This window comes from Netta rufina (genome assembly GCF_964035555.1).
Source record: "Netta rufina genome assembly, chromosome: 3".
In the NCBI taxonomy this organism is placed as follows: Eukaryota; Metazoa; Chordata; class Aves; order Anseriformes; family Anatidae; genus Netta; species Netta rufina.
The window spans coordinates 96,565,516-96,585,183 of record NC_140125.1 but is presented as its reverse complement, the minus strand read 5'-3'; the positions used below and the strand labels follow the sequence as shown (position 1 = coordinate 96,585,183).

General features: G+C 41.6%; 1 protein-coding gene across 1 annotated transcript; it reads left to right on the top strand.

Annotated features, from left to right (window-relative positions):
• Positions 1-250: 250 nt before the first annotated feature.
• On the top strand, positions 251-17,498 carry LOC311208046 (elongin-A-like; the record flags this gene model as incomplete). The annotated part of the gene is made up of 11 exons (XM_084284463.1): positions 251-403; positions 5,845-5,901; positions 7,732-7,844; positions 8,942-9,644; positions 11,050-11,149; positions 12,062-12,226; positions 12,807-12,904; positions 13,697-13,877; positions 14,400-14,523; positions 17,184-17,302; positions 17,437-17,498. 11 exons carry the CDS (start codon positions 251-253, stop codon positions 17,496-17,498), a joined length of 1,875 nt encoding a protein of 624 aa, XP_084140589.1.
• Positions 17,499-19,668: the final 2,170 nt, after the last annotated feature.

Genomic DNA, 19,668 nt, shown 5'->3' with positions numbered 1-19,668 from the left:
CCTGCAGCCAGCCCCGCGGGGCTGAGGTGCTTTGGGCAGGACGCTGTCGGCTGTGCCCTCAGCAGCAGGACAGGGGGATGAGACCCTGCAGGACACGAGGATGAGACCCTGCAGGGCTGAGCCTGGGACAGCCGAGGGCCGGGGCATGGCACTGGCAGCTGACTGAGGACATGGAGGAGCGGGATGGCGGCGGCGCTCCCCCCCTTGGCCGGGGCGGGCACGGCAGGCAGCCGGCCGCGGGACGCCGCCCATGGCGCCGCTACAAGAGGCCCGAGATGGCGGCCGCCAGGGGCTGCGGGCCATGGCGGAGGGGGCGAGCGCGGCGGGGAGGAGGAGGAAGATGGGGACGAAGAGGGTGATGGAGCTGAAGGAGCGCCTGGGCCGCGCGGAGCAGCCCGCGGAGGTAGCGGGGGGCCGGTGGGGGTCCCCCCGGGTGGCCTCGAGGCTTCGTCCCCGGCTTGGGGCGCCTGGAGGGGGCGATGTGCATCAGGTCCCTTTGGCACCCTCAGGTCCTTTTGGCACCCTCAGGTCGGTGTGTGGTCGGGCTCTGGCTGCCTGGTGTTTTAAATGGGAGCCTGAGGGGTCCTGTGTAGGATGAGGTGACAAAAATCTGTGTCTTAAAGCTAGATATAACACTGTGCACCAAACCAGCTGATGGATGGTGCTGGGTGTTACGTGTCTTGTCCTGGCCAGAAGCTCAAAGCTGAGGTGCTGAGCTCCAGAAGAGGTTTTTATAGTGGAAAAGGTGTTCCTGCTGTGCTGCAGTGGTGCAGGAAGGGCACCGCATCCTGTGCTTTGATTCCTGGTAGGAGAAGAACTAAGCTACGCGTATCTGAAATAAATGAAGCAACCTGTAGGAGAGCAGGGCTCTCCTCGGGAGCTGCAAGAAGTAGATAAGGAGGGCTTGAAACAAGAAAACATCCTCTGTGAGGTGGGGCAGAGCAGCCGAAGGAGGCTGAGCCTGGCACTCGAAGGTACCAAGGTGCAGGGAAGGAGATGTGCAGGAGGGAAGGCACTTTGCTCCAGCAAAGAAATAAGCCCCAAATTTGACTTACTGTTTGCTAATGAATCATGTTTGACCATCAAAAATATATTTTAAAGGGCTTTTTTTTTTTTTTTTTTTTTTTTTTTTTGAGGGGCTGAATTCATCTTGAAAGTACAGAACATGCTTAGTGTGGTAGATTTCCTGAAGCGTTATAACTTGATGCAAGTTTGTGGAAGTGTTTGCAAACAGAGGGCTGGTATATCATTTAACTTGCTTTGTACTTTGTGGTTAATAAAACTTAAAAAGCATCATTACTACATTCATATTTATTGTGTGCTTTCTAAGTGTGTGCTTATACATGTGCAAGAAATACCGATTTTCTTACCCACTAATGGTTTGTCTTCATCTGCTGGTGCTGTAGGCTTTATCTGTGCAAAATACAAATACCAGAGTGCAGGTACTTCTTGAGGTGCTATACCTTGCAGTTCAGTAAAACTAAAATTTCTGGTGTTCTATAAGTGGTCAAATTTTACTCTATCTCTTTTACTCTTTTTAATATTTTAATACTAGTGTTTGGTGATTATATGCTATTATGAACAGGAGATTGAAAAGGAAAAGAAAACAACAACAACATCTCTGGAATTGTTTCTAAGTGCTCCCAAAGCATTAAGCTTAAAAACACATTAATCCAAGGAGAAAAACACGTCTAGTCCTGGCAGGTTTGCCTCTGTTAAAGAAGGAGATGCCCTGCATTTGTAACATAACCAAAAGCAGGTGCTGCACAAAGTAGGTCTAATGGTGGTGCTGTAGCACTTCCACTGTTCCTGGTAAAGCTGTGTCTAGTGAAATAGAAACAGTTATGGGTAAGGAGTGGAAGGGAAGGGAGAAACTGATAACTGGAAATTGGCAGTCATGAAATGCACTACTAATACAAGATAAACCTAGTGTTGGAAAACATGTAGTTATGTTTAAAGGCAAAGAGAGGCTTCAAGGATGTGCAGAAAGAATAATAAATCCTTATTATTGATACATATGTCAGTAAGTGTTTGTGTTGTCAAATATTTCTGCTCTATAGTTGAGAATAAACTTTGTCTAATTGTGTCACATTTTTTAATAACCACTGGATACTTTGATAGGCACCAGGGAAAAGATACAGAACATAAATTGTTCATATCAAAAGCTTCTTAATATGCAGGGTTTAATAGCTACCTGGTGAGTTTTCAGAGAACTGACCAAAATTAACAGAACTGATGATTTAGAAGTTGAATGATCCTCAAGATATTAGGGAAGTTCAGCAGCTCTGGAAAAAAGGTTACCATGAAATGAAATGAGCCCTGTCCCTGAAGTCCATGAAGCGCTGCAATGAGCAGCTGCAAAATCTTGCATGTAAGATGTAACTGGTGTAGAAATAAAGGATGGTACCATGAGCCAGTGCACTCAATGAGACTTCATGTAGATATGTACTGCTAAATTTAGCTTGAATTTATCTTAAATTATATTCAGCTGACACTAGCTGTCATAAATATACATAAGTCTCTTAAGGAATTTGACTTGCTGCTGTATGATGCTGATTACAGCAGCAATGTTACAGGCCTGATGTAACATCTACAAAATGGATTGAAATTACAGTCAGCAAAAATAAGTGACAATCCTTATCAGAAAGCAATGCTGTTTATTTTTTGGGGAGGGTGGGAATAGGAGGGGGAGCAATTATCCATCTCATCTTGACATGGTGTTACTCAAATCTTTCTTAATTTAGAAGACAGCAAGCAGTGTGGGGAGATGTCACAAGTACCAAAGTAATTTGTGTCAGATGAAGAGGACTCTTCTAGAAAAGGCAGTCTTGGTCGTGTGCTAGGCTACATTCATTTGAGCGGCCTGCGTTTCAGCATGGCTCAGTGGAAAGTCACAGCTAGGAGCTGTGAATATAGGTCACTCAGGATAGGAGCCTGTATTTTGGAAAGCGTTGACTCAGAAAATGATTTGGAGCTCTGGTGTATTACCAGTTGAGCATGAAATTGCAGTACAAGGCAGTGGCTTATGGAATAACTGCTATCTCCGGGTAGCTTAGCAGGGTCGTGTTATTACAGCGATGTAGTATTAGAGGGGCAATTACGGGAATATTATGTCCTGTTCTGGGGGCTGTTCTTAAAAACAAGGCTGCCGAGCAGGGAAGATTTTAGGACAGCAGCAGAACAGCCACAGCTCTGGCCAGCGTAACTTACTGAGGCTCAAGAACTTTTTCTGGTTGGCCCTAAAAAAAGACCAAGAGGTAATGTGTGATTAGTGTTTATATTTGAGGGTTGCATAAGATGTTTGAGAGAGGACTCCCTTTAGTTAGCAGGAAGAGATGATGAGATTCAGTGGCTGAAAACAAAATCAGACATTTTAAAGGAAACTTTTTAAAGTGAGGGCAACTGAGCATAGCAGTGACTCACTTAGTAGGGTTGTGTTAGACTTTTTAAAAGTGCTGTCTTCAAAGATCTGATGAGGTAGCTAGCTCAGCCAGGAGTTAGGGACCTGGTAGGGTCTCACCACCCAGCTGGGTCCCATCCTGCCTGAGCGAGGGCCCAACTACAGGAGGCGAGGTGATCCCAAGGCTCACGCGGAGAGGCTGGAGCAGCGCTGGTGCAATGGGAAGAGACAGACCTGGCACAGCTGGGCCTCTTCTTATCATCCCTCTGCTTTCGGCTTTCACTCTGGAGAGCTGCTTGCTTGCATGCTTCTTGCCTGTTTTTCATTGCTTGGACCCTCTGCTTTCTCTCCTTCCCTTCATCTTATCTTGCTCGTGCTCCTGTTGGCCCTGTGCTTGTGTCTCAGGCTGGTGTGTGTGTGCTTGTCCGTGAGGCTCTGGTTATGCTGCACACACAGGCACACGGGGCTGTCTCTCCTTTAGCATCCCCGAGCAGGTATGACTGCTGGGCTTACTGCAGGCTGAGCTGTTCCCAGCTTTTGGGAGACAGGGATCACTGCTCTTAACGGGATTGTTAGTGTTTGATCAATGCTTTCTACCTAACGAAACCCTTCTGTTTGTCTTAATTTGCCAAATGGGATACACATTTCAGGAAAGCAAAATGAACAGTGTGGGCTTTGGTTTAAAAATTGAAAGTTTTCTCTTACATTAAAACATGTTGACTGCTCTCAGACATGCTTGTCATCCAGGTACTTTTGTAATTTACCCCCCTGTTTTGAAGTTGCATGAATAGTAATTGCTTGCTTCCTGAACCCATTTTAAAGATTCTTCTGTAACGAACTCAGCTTCATGAACTAACTCGGTCCAAAACCCATCAAATTCTCATTGTTTCTGTAGCTTGATGAAAGCATCTTTTAGCATTCTTAGTGCAGGACTGTGTCTGGGCTGTGGGATTTATTCCCAGTCTGTTTATACTGCTTGAGTAGCCAGTCATCCTATAAAGCAAAACCCATCCACTTAGCAATGGGCTGCTTCCTTCTGATGGCAAAACTAGTTAAATGCCTGGGAATATCACTTTAAAAACAAAATTAACTAATTTGACACTGATAACGTAGTTTCTGATGCTTGTGATTAACACTGTGCTCTTATTAATATTACTTTTTTTTTTTTTTTTTTTTTTTTTTACTTAACTTTGTAAGCATCTTTGCAGCATATTTTCTTCCTGATGGGGATTAGTTTGGGAAAGCCTTCGTCTCATAATATGTGTAGTCTATGCCTGTGAAGTGTCTGGAAAAAGTTAAATGTTAAGCTACTACTGCAGGGTGGATGCCTCGCAGGAGAACCACATGCCAGGCGTATGGATGGAGCCCACTGTGCACAGTGAGATTTAGGAGGATTCAATTTTTAATATATTATAGGAACAGTGAAATTTAGAACTGTTGCAGAGAGAAGTGACTATTATTAAAGCAATTACTAAACTTTAAGAAGTTTTGGGGTTGTCGTCCTGCATCCCAGCAGGTTTCTGCCATTGCATTTAGAAGTGGCAATGGTGTGAAAAAAACCTGGAGAAGTATTCCAGGCTTTGTTAGCACCCTATGAAATGCTATTACTTTAGTTGCACATTAATTCTGTCAGCTAGATAGCATAACTTACATAACTGTAGAAATCTGTCAAAGATGATGCAAACTGTGTGTAGTCAACTGCAAGACTCAGGTGTGCTGCACTCCCATTGCCAAATAAGTTCATACTCTATTTATAAGTGAAACTTTTGTATTATTAAAAACCTCTCAGAGTAAGATAAGCAGTTTCATATTTGAAAAATACTCTTCTGTTTCTACGAAACTCAACGTTTTAATCAAAGATGTATATACTTTGCCCATGTGAAACAAAGCAGCTGTTTTAGCTTGATTTGGTCTTGTACAATAGCAGTGAAGGCTTCAAAACCTGACCGTCTTCACAAGCTGAACTCCCATGGGCTTTTTTTTTTTTTTTTTTTTAAATTCTTGGCCTTTAGTGGTGCTGCTGGCTGGGAGACCTTGTGGGAAGCTTGCCTTTTTTTCTTTTTTTTTTCCTTTCAGGGTGCTGCTTCTGCTTAATTCAGCCTTTGAATCAGTTCTGTGCTGATCGGTCACTGGTACACCAGGAGTGAGGGCATATTTGTAGCCTGAGCTGCTGCACTATTGATTTATTGATCTTTAATGTAATCTCTGTAGCAGTAAAGTCAAACCTGTTGGGGTTTCTGCTATTACTGCTGCTAGGGGTATTGCAGAACAAATTTCAAGCACAGCCCTTACGTATAGTGAAGGAGGGCTTACGTTTTCCTGGAGTTACTGGGTCTTCTTCCTGTCAAGGTTTTTTGGATAAACATGGGAATGAGGATGAGAAAAGCAGGATAGTACTTATGCATATGTTATCTAATTAAAAAAAATAATCTGTTTCCTTTCAGATTCTAAAAGCACTTAAGGTACTACAGGATCTGGATATATCACTGGATATTCTAGTGGTAAGTGACCAATAATACATTACACAGTCGTTCACTATGAAAAGAGTTTAAGGGGTCTGCAATCCCAGAAGCAGTGGGCATTGCTGCATTTGGGAATTAGGACTCTTAGCATGGTTCATTTAGAGCTCTGTATAAGAAGCCATGGAGCCTTCTCCAAAAAGAAGCTGGGCTTAAAACCTAACAAATTCAGCATTGTGACAAGTGTTAGTGGTGAGCAGTGATCTGAACATATAGGGAAAACTCTTACTAAATCTGCTTTCAAATCAGTGCTTAAGATACCCCAAATATGGGTGATCTGTTCTTTGGGCCAGTTGTCTAAATCTTCTGTCTCTTATTAGCTGGTCAAGGTGAGTTTCTTGCATCTAAAGAGCAGCTATCCCAAGTTACAGAGTAAGAATACCTGTGATTTGTATCCTTTGCCAAGGTGCACCCTGTAAAGTTTTATATCTGAAATTCTGAGTGGTTTGGGAAGCTTCGGGTTACTGGGAATAATGTATCCATGTTTTGGGAAGAAGATTTTGGTTTTTTAGATAGTTCTTTGCAGAGCAAGAGAAAAATATGGTAATTGGAATATTTGGCCAGCTTATTTGGGCAAAGGCACTTGCCTGCCTAAAAACAGATGGGCCTCTACTATAATCCACCAATATTTTTATTGAGAAATGAAGTAATCTCATCTGAACTGTTAAAAATGACAAAGGGCTTCCTCAGATAATTGATGTTCTCAGCATACTTGCATGCTACGATGTGACAGACTGTGATGGAAGTCTTCAAGTGAGACAGAGGGAAGAGATGCCTTAAAATTGAGGTTTCTGCATATTTTAAAGCACTTCTAGGAACATAAATTTCTCATATGGATAGCTTTAGGATATCCTCCCACCAGTTTTCTCACATGTATTGCAATACACTGAACCTCCAAACCAGTGCTCCTGAATGATACAGAAACTGAATCTCTTTAAAGCAAAATTATTTTTCTGAAGCTTTAAGGAATTCCCTTCTAAGGCCTGAGCTGAGCCCGGAGGAGTAGTACATGCATAGTTCTTACTCACACTTCACAGGAATATAATTTCACTGGCTAGCAAGAGCATTAATGGGTTGCTGTTGGCTTTGCAAATTCCAGGGTTTGCACACAAAAATGTGTCTTAAAAGTGGGGGTTTATGAATTGGAGATACTAATAACAGGATTAAAAAATTCGCCTGTGATATTTATATACCCACAAAGTCTGCAGGGCAGTTCTACTTAGACAATGTAGAAATCAGAGCAAGATTTGAAGACACAATGATAACATGAAAATAAATGTTATGGTGGGTGAACAGAACAATGAACACGACGTCTTAAACATCAGGGGATTTTTCCTGTGGCTGAGACTTGAGTTTAGTCACATGAACTCTGTTCATCTGGCACCTCTGCCCCATGGTACTTCATGTTGAGGCTTTTAGATTACAATACACTGATCATTTGTGCTCTTTAACATGCTAAACTGTGCCTGTATAATTATATATTAATATATATAAATTGATTAATTCACTTTAGCAGTATGCATTTTGTGGGCGTAAGCATTCAAGTCAAGTGAGGTTTCTGGATTACATACATTTAATGGGGAAAAGTAGCTTCTTTTATGAATTCAGGCTGCACTTTGTTCCCAGCATTTGGTTATAATTATGATTTTCTTTCAGTTCTGTTTGTAGGCTGAGAACTGTTTACTTCCTTAGCTGCTGTAAGACTGCTCAGTCTGCTATGCTAATGCTGCTTGTAGCAGTTTTAGGGAAAGCTTTTCTTGGGATGTTAGTTGTGATTTATTCCGCCCATCTTTCTTGCACCCTTTTCAACAGGAAACTGGCATAGGCAAAACAGTGAACAGCTTTAGGAAACATGCCACTGCTGGGAATGTAGCTAAATCCCTGGTGAAGCGATGGAAAAAGCTTATTCCTCCAGAAAATAAAAGGTAGGTATGGACTCTTTCTACAGGATTAATTGTGGTGTAGCATAACTTAATAAAATACAACTTGGAAATATTAGAATAATACTTGGAATGACAAATATGTGTTATGAAATATAGATGAATGGTAGGAATGAGTCTTCTATAAATTACTAGGAGACAGATCAAAGCAACCAGGGTTGGTCAATTAGCCAGCCAGCACTCAGACTTCACCTGCCTTTTTGACCAGCACAGGTTCTTAGGTACCAGCCGATGTGAGCAGCACTAAGCCAGTGATGGGCAGTGCTCTCCTCCCCTCTAGAGAAGTAGGAAGTTTGCTTTTTTTTTTTTTTCTTTCTCAGCCATGTGGCTGTTGTTCAATAAAGCATCTCTTTAGTGATTTGGTTGTGTACAGGACTTCCCTACAGTATTTCTGCAGACTGAAAAGGGTTTTGTGTGTTGGAGGAGGTACACTCGAAGAGATGTGATTCCTTCTCAGGAGTCAGCCTCCACCACTGCCATCAGCAGGCTGACTGTGCTCTGGGTGTTTTGCAGCCCTCTTGACAGTGGGAGAAGTTGATCTGAGAAAGCTGAAGCTTCAGATTGACTAAGCAGTGCATGTTAAATTTGAAGCTGTTCCCACAACAGGGAAGTGGCATACCAGAGCACATGGGTAATAACAAAGTATCCAGGCTGATGTTTTGTACTCTTACCAACCACAGAACATGTTTTAAATTCTGCCTCCTAGTTACTTCAAGTACCATCTCTGTATTATAAAACTTGCAAGGAAACTTGTATAAAAGCAGTGGTATCTAAAGCATTTTGAACAAATAGCACTATGTCAAACATGTTTTTCTTACTGATGCTTATGTCCCTACTCTCCACTTGGGTTGCTCTCAATTTCTTGTTGCAGTAGTTAGTGATGCTGGACCAAGAGCGACTTCCCTCAGATTCTGTGCTGATGTGGAAGCAAAATTAGAGTGCCGTTCTGGGTCCTGTAAGAATTATGCCACATGGTGTGATTTAAAGCTTCTGGTTTCACTAATGTAAATAAAAGAGATTGATTCTTCAGGAATGTAGCATCAGATGTAGCGTGGGATGTATTTTTTTCCTTTGTGTTGCAGTGATCACAGAGGAAGAAAAAATGCTGAAAAAGAAAAAGATGAGACAAAATCTTCTGTTTCCAAAGGAACTAAGCCTTCAGAGAAGCCCAAAGCATCTGTATTGGCCTCCAAAAGTTCCAATAGCTCTCCCATTTCTAAGAAGTTGAATAAGCAGCATACTCATAGGGAAAAAAAGCATCGAAATACAGGTTCTGAGTCTCAAAAAGAACGTGATAGTAAAGAATGTAGCAGCAGTAGTTCTAAATGTGGCTCCCAGGGTACTGATCCTCAAGCTAAAGAAGGAGACTTGAAAGAGAGAGCCTCCAAGGACAGCAAGGAAGGTTCAGAAAAGAGGCGTTCCTGTGTGGCCAGTAAGGACATATCCCCCACGAAGGAAAGGCCTGGTAAGGATGCTCCCAAACAGGAAGATCCTAAGCATGTGAAGAAACCAAAACAAAAACCTGTCACAGGAAGCAAAGCTAAATTACCTAGTGATGAGGAATTTGAGCCCCCTACTATGTCTTTTGAATCTTACCTTAATTATGATCAGGTTACAAAAAAAAGAAAGAGGAAAGCTTGCTCTACAGGTGAACATCCAAAGAAGTGCAGCGAACAGAAGAGTAGCTCAGTACCACAGAAGACTACAAAACTTCCTCATGCAGATGAGGGAGAAGAGAAGATCCAAAACTGTGAGGATGATCAATCAGAAACGCCCAGTAAAAAGGTAAACCACTGCATGCTTGGAATAATAGCAAATAAACTGCGGGCAAAGGAGTGTTCTGGTGTCTTACTGCCAGCAAAATTAATCTGTGATTATTTTAAGCAACAAATGTGTGGCTTTGACATAGGCTGCATGGCAATGGCAAATAATTTTAATTGGGGCAAAAAAGGTTATTTACTACATACTGACAGTTTACAATCAGTTTCTTATGGTTTTTATGATAATTTCCTATGCAGCAGTGGTCTTTGGTATCAGCTAATTGACTTTTTACCCGTAACTTCATTCTTGACCAGCTTGTTTTCTGACTTTAGCAGATGCTGGCATAGCACAGCTGTTTTGTTGGAAGCTGTGGTTCTGTACTCATTACGGTCTGTAGTGGAAATGAACAGACTCTTCTTTCAGTGCATTGAAGTAAACCACATTATTGCATGTAAGGGTAGCTTATATGAATTGTTAAAGTGAAATACCCTAGTCCCTTGAAGTGGCAGAAAGCTTAAGTAGCTCCTTTGAGCTGAGGTAGAACTAAACGTGCTTACTAATTAGACTCTTTAAATGAAGCCCTTTGTACGCAGGGAATTAGAGGTCTCTTATCTTTGCTGTGACGTGAAAGCTCCAGGCTTTATTTATTGTGCAAGATCTGTGATAGGAATGTCTTCTATCCCAAACAGAGGAATATTAATGGAGTGGCTTGTGCATGACAGCAGCATCTAGGAACTAGGGAACTGAGGGAAATCTTGGTAAAATGGAGAGGAAAATGTTGGCTGTTCAAGTTGCAAAAAGTTCTTTCAGATACCAAAATGAAGTTTAGGGAGATGCAAGTTTTATGTTATAAGTGCCTGGCGTATGACTGGAAGACACCCAAGACTTAATTTAGATACTGTATGCAATGCTGAGCATTTGCAGGAACACTTACCAGGCTCCTGGAATCTTTAAGTCACTTTTTAAGGGGATATCTGGAAGAGTGTATTGCTTATCCAGCATGATGCAGGAGACGAGGTAGAACCAGGTATGAAGCTGTTTCTTGTCTTTCAGGATGACATTTAGCTTGCCTTTAAACATCTAACTCTGGTTTTTGTCATCTTGCGGTTTTGTTTCATTTGCTGCATGCCTCTAACCTCAGTAGTGATTTATCTGAAAGCCTGTTAGCTGAATACATCTGCTTCTTCCTTTAATCCCTATTATGCACTGATTGCAGATACCCCACTAAGTTCCTTTTGTGATGTAGTACTGGCAAGTAGAAGATGAAGGAATATGCTGAAATGTGGGATTAAATCCTAGTTCAGAAATGCAATAGTTTTGGTTATGCTAGGTAATTTTTGGGCTTGCTTAATTTATTTTGTGGTTTATTTTAAGCCTTAGTAAATCTGAATTTTTAACAATGAAGCAATATTTCCTTGACTGTGTGCAGACCAAGGTGGCGTCCCTTCAAGATCTTCTTAATACTCCACTGCCTAAATCTCTGCCAGGCATTTTAATCTCATCTCTCCCCTATGCTGCTGACTTTAAGGGTAAGTAGCATGTGAGGCTGGTAAATGTGAAGCACTGCATGTTTTTACAGCTCTCTCTAGGGTAGTCTTCAACCCATTTCCTAATAAACTATAGTAACTCATCTGTCTGTGGCAAAGAAATGTCTTCACTTGCTCTCCTGTAGAAATCATTTTGAATCTAAAGAGATATAAAGGCTTCCCTCTTACAGCTTGCAAGTAAAGAAGTGCTGTGAAAGGTTTCCACAGATGTAGAGGAGGTGTAGATCCTGTAGTCGTTCTCTGGGCTCCACTTATCTTTATTCCTGTCTATGCCTTATGTAACTGGAGTAGAAATTGTCACCAGCTGTAGCTTCAGCCTAGAAACTTGCTTGCATTCCTATTCATAGGTGACACAAAGTGCCAGTGGTTTTCCCTTGCAGCTCCTGTGAGGTTTCAGTAGTTTCACATCTCTGTAGGCTTGAGACATCGTTGCTATTGCAGTTTCCCTAGGATAACCCTGTAATGACAGCAGCATTTGGTGGCCTGGTAACTGAGGATATCTAGATCTCAGTACAGCTCATGTAGATCAGAGCATCCCTGTTGCAAGGGGAAGGAAGGCTCAGGGCCCAGTCTAGCTGTGGATCCAACTCGTGTAGACCTGAGCTAATTAATGTAAGGCTGCTATGGGTACGTGTAGATTAATTTAATGTTTTGCTTTACATTTGCAATGTACTTGCTGTATTGCTCTTGTATGAGGGGACTTCTGTAACAGAGTACCTGTAAGGGATCAAACTCTAGCAGAACAACATTATATAATCGTATATTTCAAGAAGCAAAAATATATTTGTCCTGCCAGGCATGTTCCTCTGAATGTTTAAAGCCCTGTTTAAAGCTCCTGACATTTTTGTCAGGAGGCAAAGAAACCCTGCCTGATGTTTTGTTTGATTTCCCTAGCGCCTGTTGTGGAAGCACCCCAGCAAGTCAGCGAATCAGTTCAGTTCACGGGACGGAGACAGAACTCTAAAATGCAAGTTTACTCTGGCTCCAAACAAGTCCATCTTTCAAAGATGCTTACACTGTATGAGCAGTGCATCCGTGTGCTTCAAAATAATATTGATTGTGAGTACTTCAAGGGCTTTGTAGCAGGCTGTACTGAAAGACTATTTGATTTCTTTGTTTCTTCCATGCTGGCCTACTAGAAGGTAGTGTTCCTTCCTACAGACAGTGACTCAGAGCTGGTCAAAAGGCATTTATAAAACCGATCTTATGATCATACTGAAACACAGTTTTGTTTGGAGGCTTACCTTTTTTAAAGCTCCAACTCGTAGTTAAAATATAATGTCCTATAAAGTATAAGCCAAAAATCCTGCTGACTTTTTTTGCCCTTCCAAAGTGTGTGTTCACGTAAACTGGAATGAGTGATCAAGAAATTATTTATTCCTTTTGTGTAGGCAGAGAGGGGAGTGATACAGATCAGTAAAGATGGGGCAATAGCCATTCCAGGATGCTTTCTCCATCCTCAGATATAACTGCCAGTTATGAACTGCTGATTTGTAGCTTCATACCCTGACTTCAGAACATGTGTTCTGTAGGTATTTGCTGAAACTGATGTCTATTTTTATTTTTTAAACTGTTGTTAAGTGGTGTTACACTTACCAACAAACAAATGAGCTACTAAAAGTGCTGTCCTCTTTTGTAGCACTGCATGAAGTAGGAGGTGTGCCCTTTGAAATTCTTGAGCCTGTGCTAACACGCTGCACACCAGAGCAGTTGTTTCGCATAGAGGACTGTAACCCGGTAAACTCTGCCTTGCTAAATTCAGGGAACCACAGAGGACTTTAGGCACCTGTTCTTGCTTTCCTTGCACCCCTCTTGATAAAGATTCTAAGTGTTACACTGCTTTTGTGTCTTGTATACCTGTTTCTTTGAATTCAGCTGTCATCAAGCCTCCCTCTCTGTCAGGATGTAAAGCATTTGGGAGGTTATTACTGACAACTAAGTGAAAGCCACTGTGGGTAGAAATGGTGCTATTTCTGAAAACAAGAGAAAACAACAACAAAGAAACAACATTTGCCAGGCACAGTAAGAACAAATGTTTTCAGGCTTAAAAACTGTTATGGCTGCAAAGCATACATGAAATCTCACCCCAGGTATTTTCCAATTTGCATCTGGTAGATTTTCTATCTATAGTGTTAAGACTTCAGCTCCATGATGCATTTGAACACTGATGTTCTGAGTGTGTGGCACTCCCTAGTGCAAGCTGGCCATTTCTCTGCATGCCTGAAGTTGAGAGCTGGTGTGGCCTGAGCCTGTGCTGAACACACACATCTACCCTGTAAGCGTGGCTCATGAGCTCAAATATAGAGCTCTGCTCTCTGAAGCTACGTGACTTCTAGACTGACGTTGACATCTCTGTGTGGCATTGTATTGCTTCATGGTGGAGGTACCAGCGAGGGCACCTGGTGGGATTTGTTCTGAACCTTCCTCCACGGGGTGATTGGGCTTTGTCGGCAGGCTCAGCCAAGCAGGTAGTCTTGGAAATGTTACTCTTAAATCCTTGATCTTAAAATACCTTGTGTTCAAACCAAGACGTTTACAGAAGTGTCCGACCACTTGTGGAAGAAACACTGCCAGAGGGATTTTAAAAATGAGAGGCTCCTGGAATATGAATCTTGGCGTGAAATGTACTTGAGGCTCTACAATGAGAGGGAGGAGAGACTGAAGACGCTTACAAAAAACATTCTTTCAGCGCAGGCTAAGAAACCAAAAGGTAAAAAAAAAAATATGTGAGTAGCCTTTTGGTTTTCAAAACCCAGTCTCTTCTGTTCTTCTTGACACTTACTGTGTGGTGTTTAGTGGTTTGTTTGCACTGATCACTGATGCTGTGTCTCAGGGAGAAGGCATCAAGTAAGGATGCTGTTCCTTTTAACTTACAGGTTGCACACAAAGTGAACATATACATTAATACAGCACATTAATGCATAATGCTTGCAGCATGCTGTACACAAACCTTACCTTACTGGTTAGAATGAGGGTTCTAGGCAACCACACAGTGCAATTTTAATGACAAATACCAAAAAATACAGATACAATTGCAAATATCAAAGTTAACGTGAAGGAATACTGGATGTGACTTGCTGTGGTTCAGTTACTACTTTGCTATCATTCTTGTTTTTTGAACAATTACTTTTTGCAATTTAAACCTAGAAATTGCCACATAACCGTCTTCTCAACTGACTTTCAAACATAAGTAAGGAAAAATCACATCCTCTGCTCCTTGCTTCTGTATTAGGCCGGCAAGTAAAAATGGCTTACATGACTACTGCGGCAAAACCACCCAGGAATATTCGCCGAAAACAAGAAATCCATGGGACAGCAGGACCTGTCACCCAGCTTCATCCCACGGAGAAGTGCAAGTAAGTGTCCTGTGCTGTGCTGCATGTTTAATTTGAGATTAAACATCTCTGTCAGTGCTAAAGTTCGCTGGCAAAGTATTTTGCTGTTATAAGTAGCTCTTGGTTTACTCTACTTTTTTTTAAGTAGCTAGAAGCTAAGTTGCCTTTTAAGCCTTGTGTGCTCCCCTGCTGTGTGTGTATTGTCACCACGTGTTTCTCCAAGTGCCAGGGATGAATTCATCTTCCCTGCTAGTGAGTGAGCAGCCACTCTTGTTTTCTTCCAGATCACATTAATGCTGCTTGACATCCTGGGGAGATCCCAGTGTTGATGTTTGGTGTTCATAAACCTGCCTAATAGTTTCACATGTTCTCCTGTTTTCATCAAATCCCAGTGAGCTGTCCAGAGTGATAGAGCTGACCAGAGTGAATCTCAGCAACTGTTAATACACTGGATTGTGGGCTTCTACTTTGGCAGCTTGAAGGAGTGTCTGGAACAGTCAGTCAGTGGCAGTAGCCAACACTAATCACTGGAGGAACACAGAATTGGGATTCCTCAAATATTTTCTTCGTACAGCACAAACCCAAGGTCTCCTCTTGACAGCTTAATTCAGGGTAGTTCAGCAGCCATGGGAACCGAAGCAGAGATGTGGGATTTGTGCTGTCCTGATGAACTCCTCTTATACCCAAGAGCATGCAACAGGGAGAAAAAACAGCTGTAGCACCAACTTCCACCCCCTTTTCCCTTCTCAACTATGTGGAGAGACTTCTTTATGCTTGTATATCTGTTCTAGTCCAAAAGAAAATCAGCAGTTTGGTTTAAAAGCACCCCATGGATTGATAAGTCTGTGTAGTAGCAGATGGACTGTAAAAACAGTGGAGACTGCTCACACTGCCTGGATGTGGGTGTCTTGTGCTGTGGTCACTTACTTCCCTGTGAGGAGCACCGTGCCTTCCCTTCTCCCCATAGCTTGTGGGTGTTCCCTTGTTGGCATAACTGCTCTGCAGCTGCCTGCCTCAAAAATGATCCTTTTGAGGGGGGGGAAACTGTTTTAATTGATCTGGGTTACTCTTGAATTAGCAGTTAATGCAGGCTGACAAATATGTAAGTGGAAAGTGACAGGTAGCTGGGGAGTATAAAACTTCAGCTGTTGCAAAGATGATGCAAAACTGACTGACAGTCACTGAAAATGTCAGCAGTCATTGTAAGTAGTTTCTGTCCTCGTGCTGCAGGGCCTGCAGTTGTGCTGAGTAATTCTTCATGTGCCTAAGGCTGAGCTGACCTGGGCTTATGGGAGAGGGGAGAAAACACAAAAACGACAGAAACTTGTGGAAGTGTGTGTATAAATATATATAAATATATATTTATATATATATAAAATCAAAGCCTGCTGATTTCAGGAACTTGATTTACAGTTTAGCTGTCTACTGTATTGCTCAAGACAGTGGTGGTATGGGGCAGGAATGACAGCCCACATGTTGGAAACCCTTAAAAACAGCTTTTGCACTGGAGACGTTCTTTTTACATCTGCACCTTTTAGGTGATTAAATTGGGAAGCTTCTTTCCAGAGTGTTGCTGTTACTGATGCAAAGATGGTCCAACACCAACGCAGTAGCTTAAGGCGCTTCAAGTTCGGCTTCTGCTTTCGGTTACCCTGTGGGAGGTTGTATCTGTTGTGACAGACTAGCCTTCCAGTTTGTGCTTCAGTACAGTAGTTTAAGTGTCCTATCTGTCCTAGTAACTGAATAATGTACTCGAAGACAGCATATTTTTTTTTTATGCATCCTAAATTAGGACAAACTGTTGTTGTGTGAAAGGAACTGCAAGTAGGGTTTGCCTTCTCGAGAAACAAAACTTTGTTCAGGCATGATGAGTTAACTTAGCTTCTTTGAACATGTCCTTTGAAAACCTTCTCTCAGCTTTACTGTGTACAGCTGAAATTTTCACTAATGAAGCTGGTCTTACAAGGGCTAAGAAGGTCCTGTGGCACACATGCAGGTCCCTAGCAGGCTGTTTGTTGTTTGCCATGCAGTGCTTTATGTTAACTGGCAGCAGGCCTCAGTGACTGGCTCCAAGGTGTACAAGGCTGCCCAGATTGCTGGGCAGTTAAATGCTGTGTTGATTTAACTGTTCTACACAGAGCTGATGCCTACTGCAACCATCCCAGTCCTTGTCCTGTTACTTGGTGTTTCCAACCTAATATTTAGGGCTAGTTATTGTGCCTTTTCCTGGGCATTTCTAACTTAAAGGAGAAAAACAAAACAGACCTGAAAACTCAAGTGTGAATTTTTCCTAATTTTCTGGCAGAGAGACAATTAGTAGTTCAGCTGTATTCAAATCCAAACAAAAAAATCACAGACCAAACTAGAACACAGGCCAACAGCTTATTAGTCATCATAATAGCTCCATCTGTCGTAAATTCAGATCATTTTACTTTAAAGACAAATAAGAGGTATCATATCTAATGAATGGAAAAATTGTGCAAGAATGGAAATGGACTAGATGACCTCAAGAGGCCCATTTTAACCTGAATTATTCTATAATTTTAAATGTATCACAGTACTGATAAGGAGACAGACTTGTTAAAACACTGTGATAGTTTTTTATCAAAATGTGATGGAGTGAATGGCAGTTCCTTAAAAAAAAAAAAAAGGGTAATCTCTTTATTTCCTGGTTTTAAAAGAACACAGATTCCAGAAAGCAGAGACAGAAACAATAATTCATCAAATCTGAACCCTACTAGCTACAGTGGAAGCTCTAGCTCAAGTGGAACAACTCAAGATGGAAAGAAGCCTACCAAAAGTAAGTGGAATTTCCTGAGGTTATCAGGATAATTGCTTTAACTTGCTGGTTATCAATGTATACCTAATATTATGCTACTATAATTTTGTCCTTCACATTATGCTGTAATCCTAACTTTTTTTTTTTTGTTAAAGAAGTTGCACCAATCATGAGGAAAACTTTAAGAGCACTGAAGAGTAGAGCTGGACGACGATGAAATGAGGATGCATATTGGAAGCTTATCTGAATATTTGTATATCGTGCTATAGCTAATGGAAGTAACATTAATGTAAACCTTCCCCAATTTACTGTGGATAAAATAGTTATCAAATGTTACAGGAGCAAATGACTTGCAATAAAAAAAAGCCCTGGAATCCCTTTGTAGTGCTGCTTCCTTCCTCATAAATAAGGAAAACTGAATTGAAATAAGCTCAGTACATGCTAGTGACCAATCAGTTCGTGTGGGCTTCTAGTGATGCTGTCTTTATCAGTTTGTTGACACATTTGAATGAGCTTTTGATGAAAGCACTTAAACAACCTTGGCAAAATACATCTATGGCTTATCTCTTAGGAGGAGCCACAAGGTATACTTAGATACAACTGCAAAGAGGTTTTAGTGTCTCCAGCACAATAGTGTTTTGGAAACTTGGTATTTGTTGCCCTAAAGGTTTCCACAGGGAGACTTCCATATGTTTCTTTCTGCTAACACCTGGTTTGGTTGGGTTTTAATTTTTCCTCTTCTGGATAAAGACAATCTGTCTTATAAGATGCTCCTGGAACTCTGCTTCTGACCTGCTAGAAGAAACTGCTCAGGATGGTATTTTTTCAGAATGGTATTTTTTTTCCTAGTTTCTATGAGACAATGAGCCTGTAAAGGAGAGGTGGGAGGAAACAGTGTTTAATTTGAATTGCTTTTTTTAAAGCAGGATTTATAAACTGCTGGGGTAAATAGGGCAGGCCATGACAGTGAGTTAACGAAAAGCCACATGTCATTCAGGAACTCCTGGTTTGGACATTGTACAATAATGAAATACAGACCTCTCAGTGTAAGACCCACTAGGGGCGCTAAGACCTTGTGTTGTGAGGTAGTGTTTTTTTTTTTTTTTGGGAAAAAAGCAGAAGGGAGGGAAGCCATCACTGTCATCAGCTTGATGTTACACTCATCCTGTAGGAATCTCACTGACTTCAGAATAATCCCTTTGAGTCTGGAGATCAGAGAAGATCTGTGTTATGCTCCGATCTGCTACTCTGAGTATGCTATGAAGAGACCTAGCTCACAATCTTGAGGATGGGCCTCTTGCGTTTGAAGTGAAAAGCTGTCACGTGTTTAATAGCTGTCCTTTCAGGAGACACAGGCTACTGAGGGTTGGTCTATGAATGAGCTTGCTTTTAGGAGTGGGATACTTTCTTGTTGCTTCATCTAAAACAGTTCATTTGCACGAATCGAAAGTCTGACGTTGTCTTAAGGACATGGCTGCCACATGGAGGGATTCTTTCTACAAACAGTAAGTAGGCTTTGTTTCTAACCTCGTACTTCTGTAGGACTCTGCATTCTGAAACAAAGGGTAAGACTGTCATGAAACCAGCAGCTGTCTCTTTTTCAAGAATCCTTGTGTGTGAATTTCCTCAATATTCTATTTTTTAATAAAAGAAAAATGTTGCTACTAAAATTGGCTCTTATCAGGCTGATAAGGTAAGTCACCCATACATAACAGCTTGTGTAAATGCTCTATTTATAGAAGGAGTTTAAGTCAGCAGGTGTGCTGGTGTGTCATGGTTTATTGGGCAAAGGAACAAGGACAGATTTTTCTTTGTGTGTTATAGTTGCCCTTTTTAGTGCAATGAATGAAAGATGAGAACAGGAATGTTGACCTGCAGGCTCTTGTGCAGAGTTTTTTCCATCTCTGGACTCAAATAAGCATCAACTAGTAGGAGGGCTGTAGTGCTTGTCATCCACATCAGTAACGAAAACCTCTGGGAGGAGCTGTTCAGGATTCAAACCCGGCTGAACAGTCAGTGCACTGCCCTTTGTCCATCCAGCACTCTGCTCATCATATGGTTGCTGATCAGTTGGTGGCAGAAGTTTAGCTCAACTCCAGGCTTGTATCACGGGTAGAGTGAGTTGTTGGAAAAACTCTGGTTTTATTTATGCATTTTTCCTGAAGCACTTTTTATTTGCTATAGATGTTAATGGTATCCTTTTATACAAGAGACAAGAATGCCATAACAAAGCCTTTTTTTGGACTTGAGCCTTAAAGGACACAGCTGTTAAGCCAACACTTTGCACAGCTGTAGATGACAGCACCGCAGCCCCAGGAGATTGAAGATAAATGGTTGTTTTAACTGGTAAGCCTGTTAGTTGCAGGGCTAATTGAAGTAGGAGAACT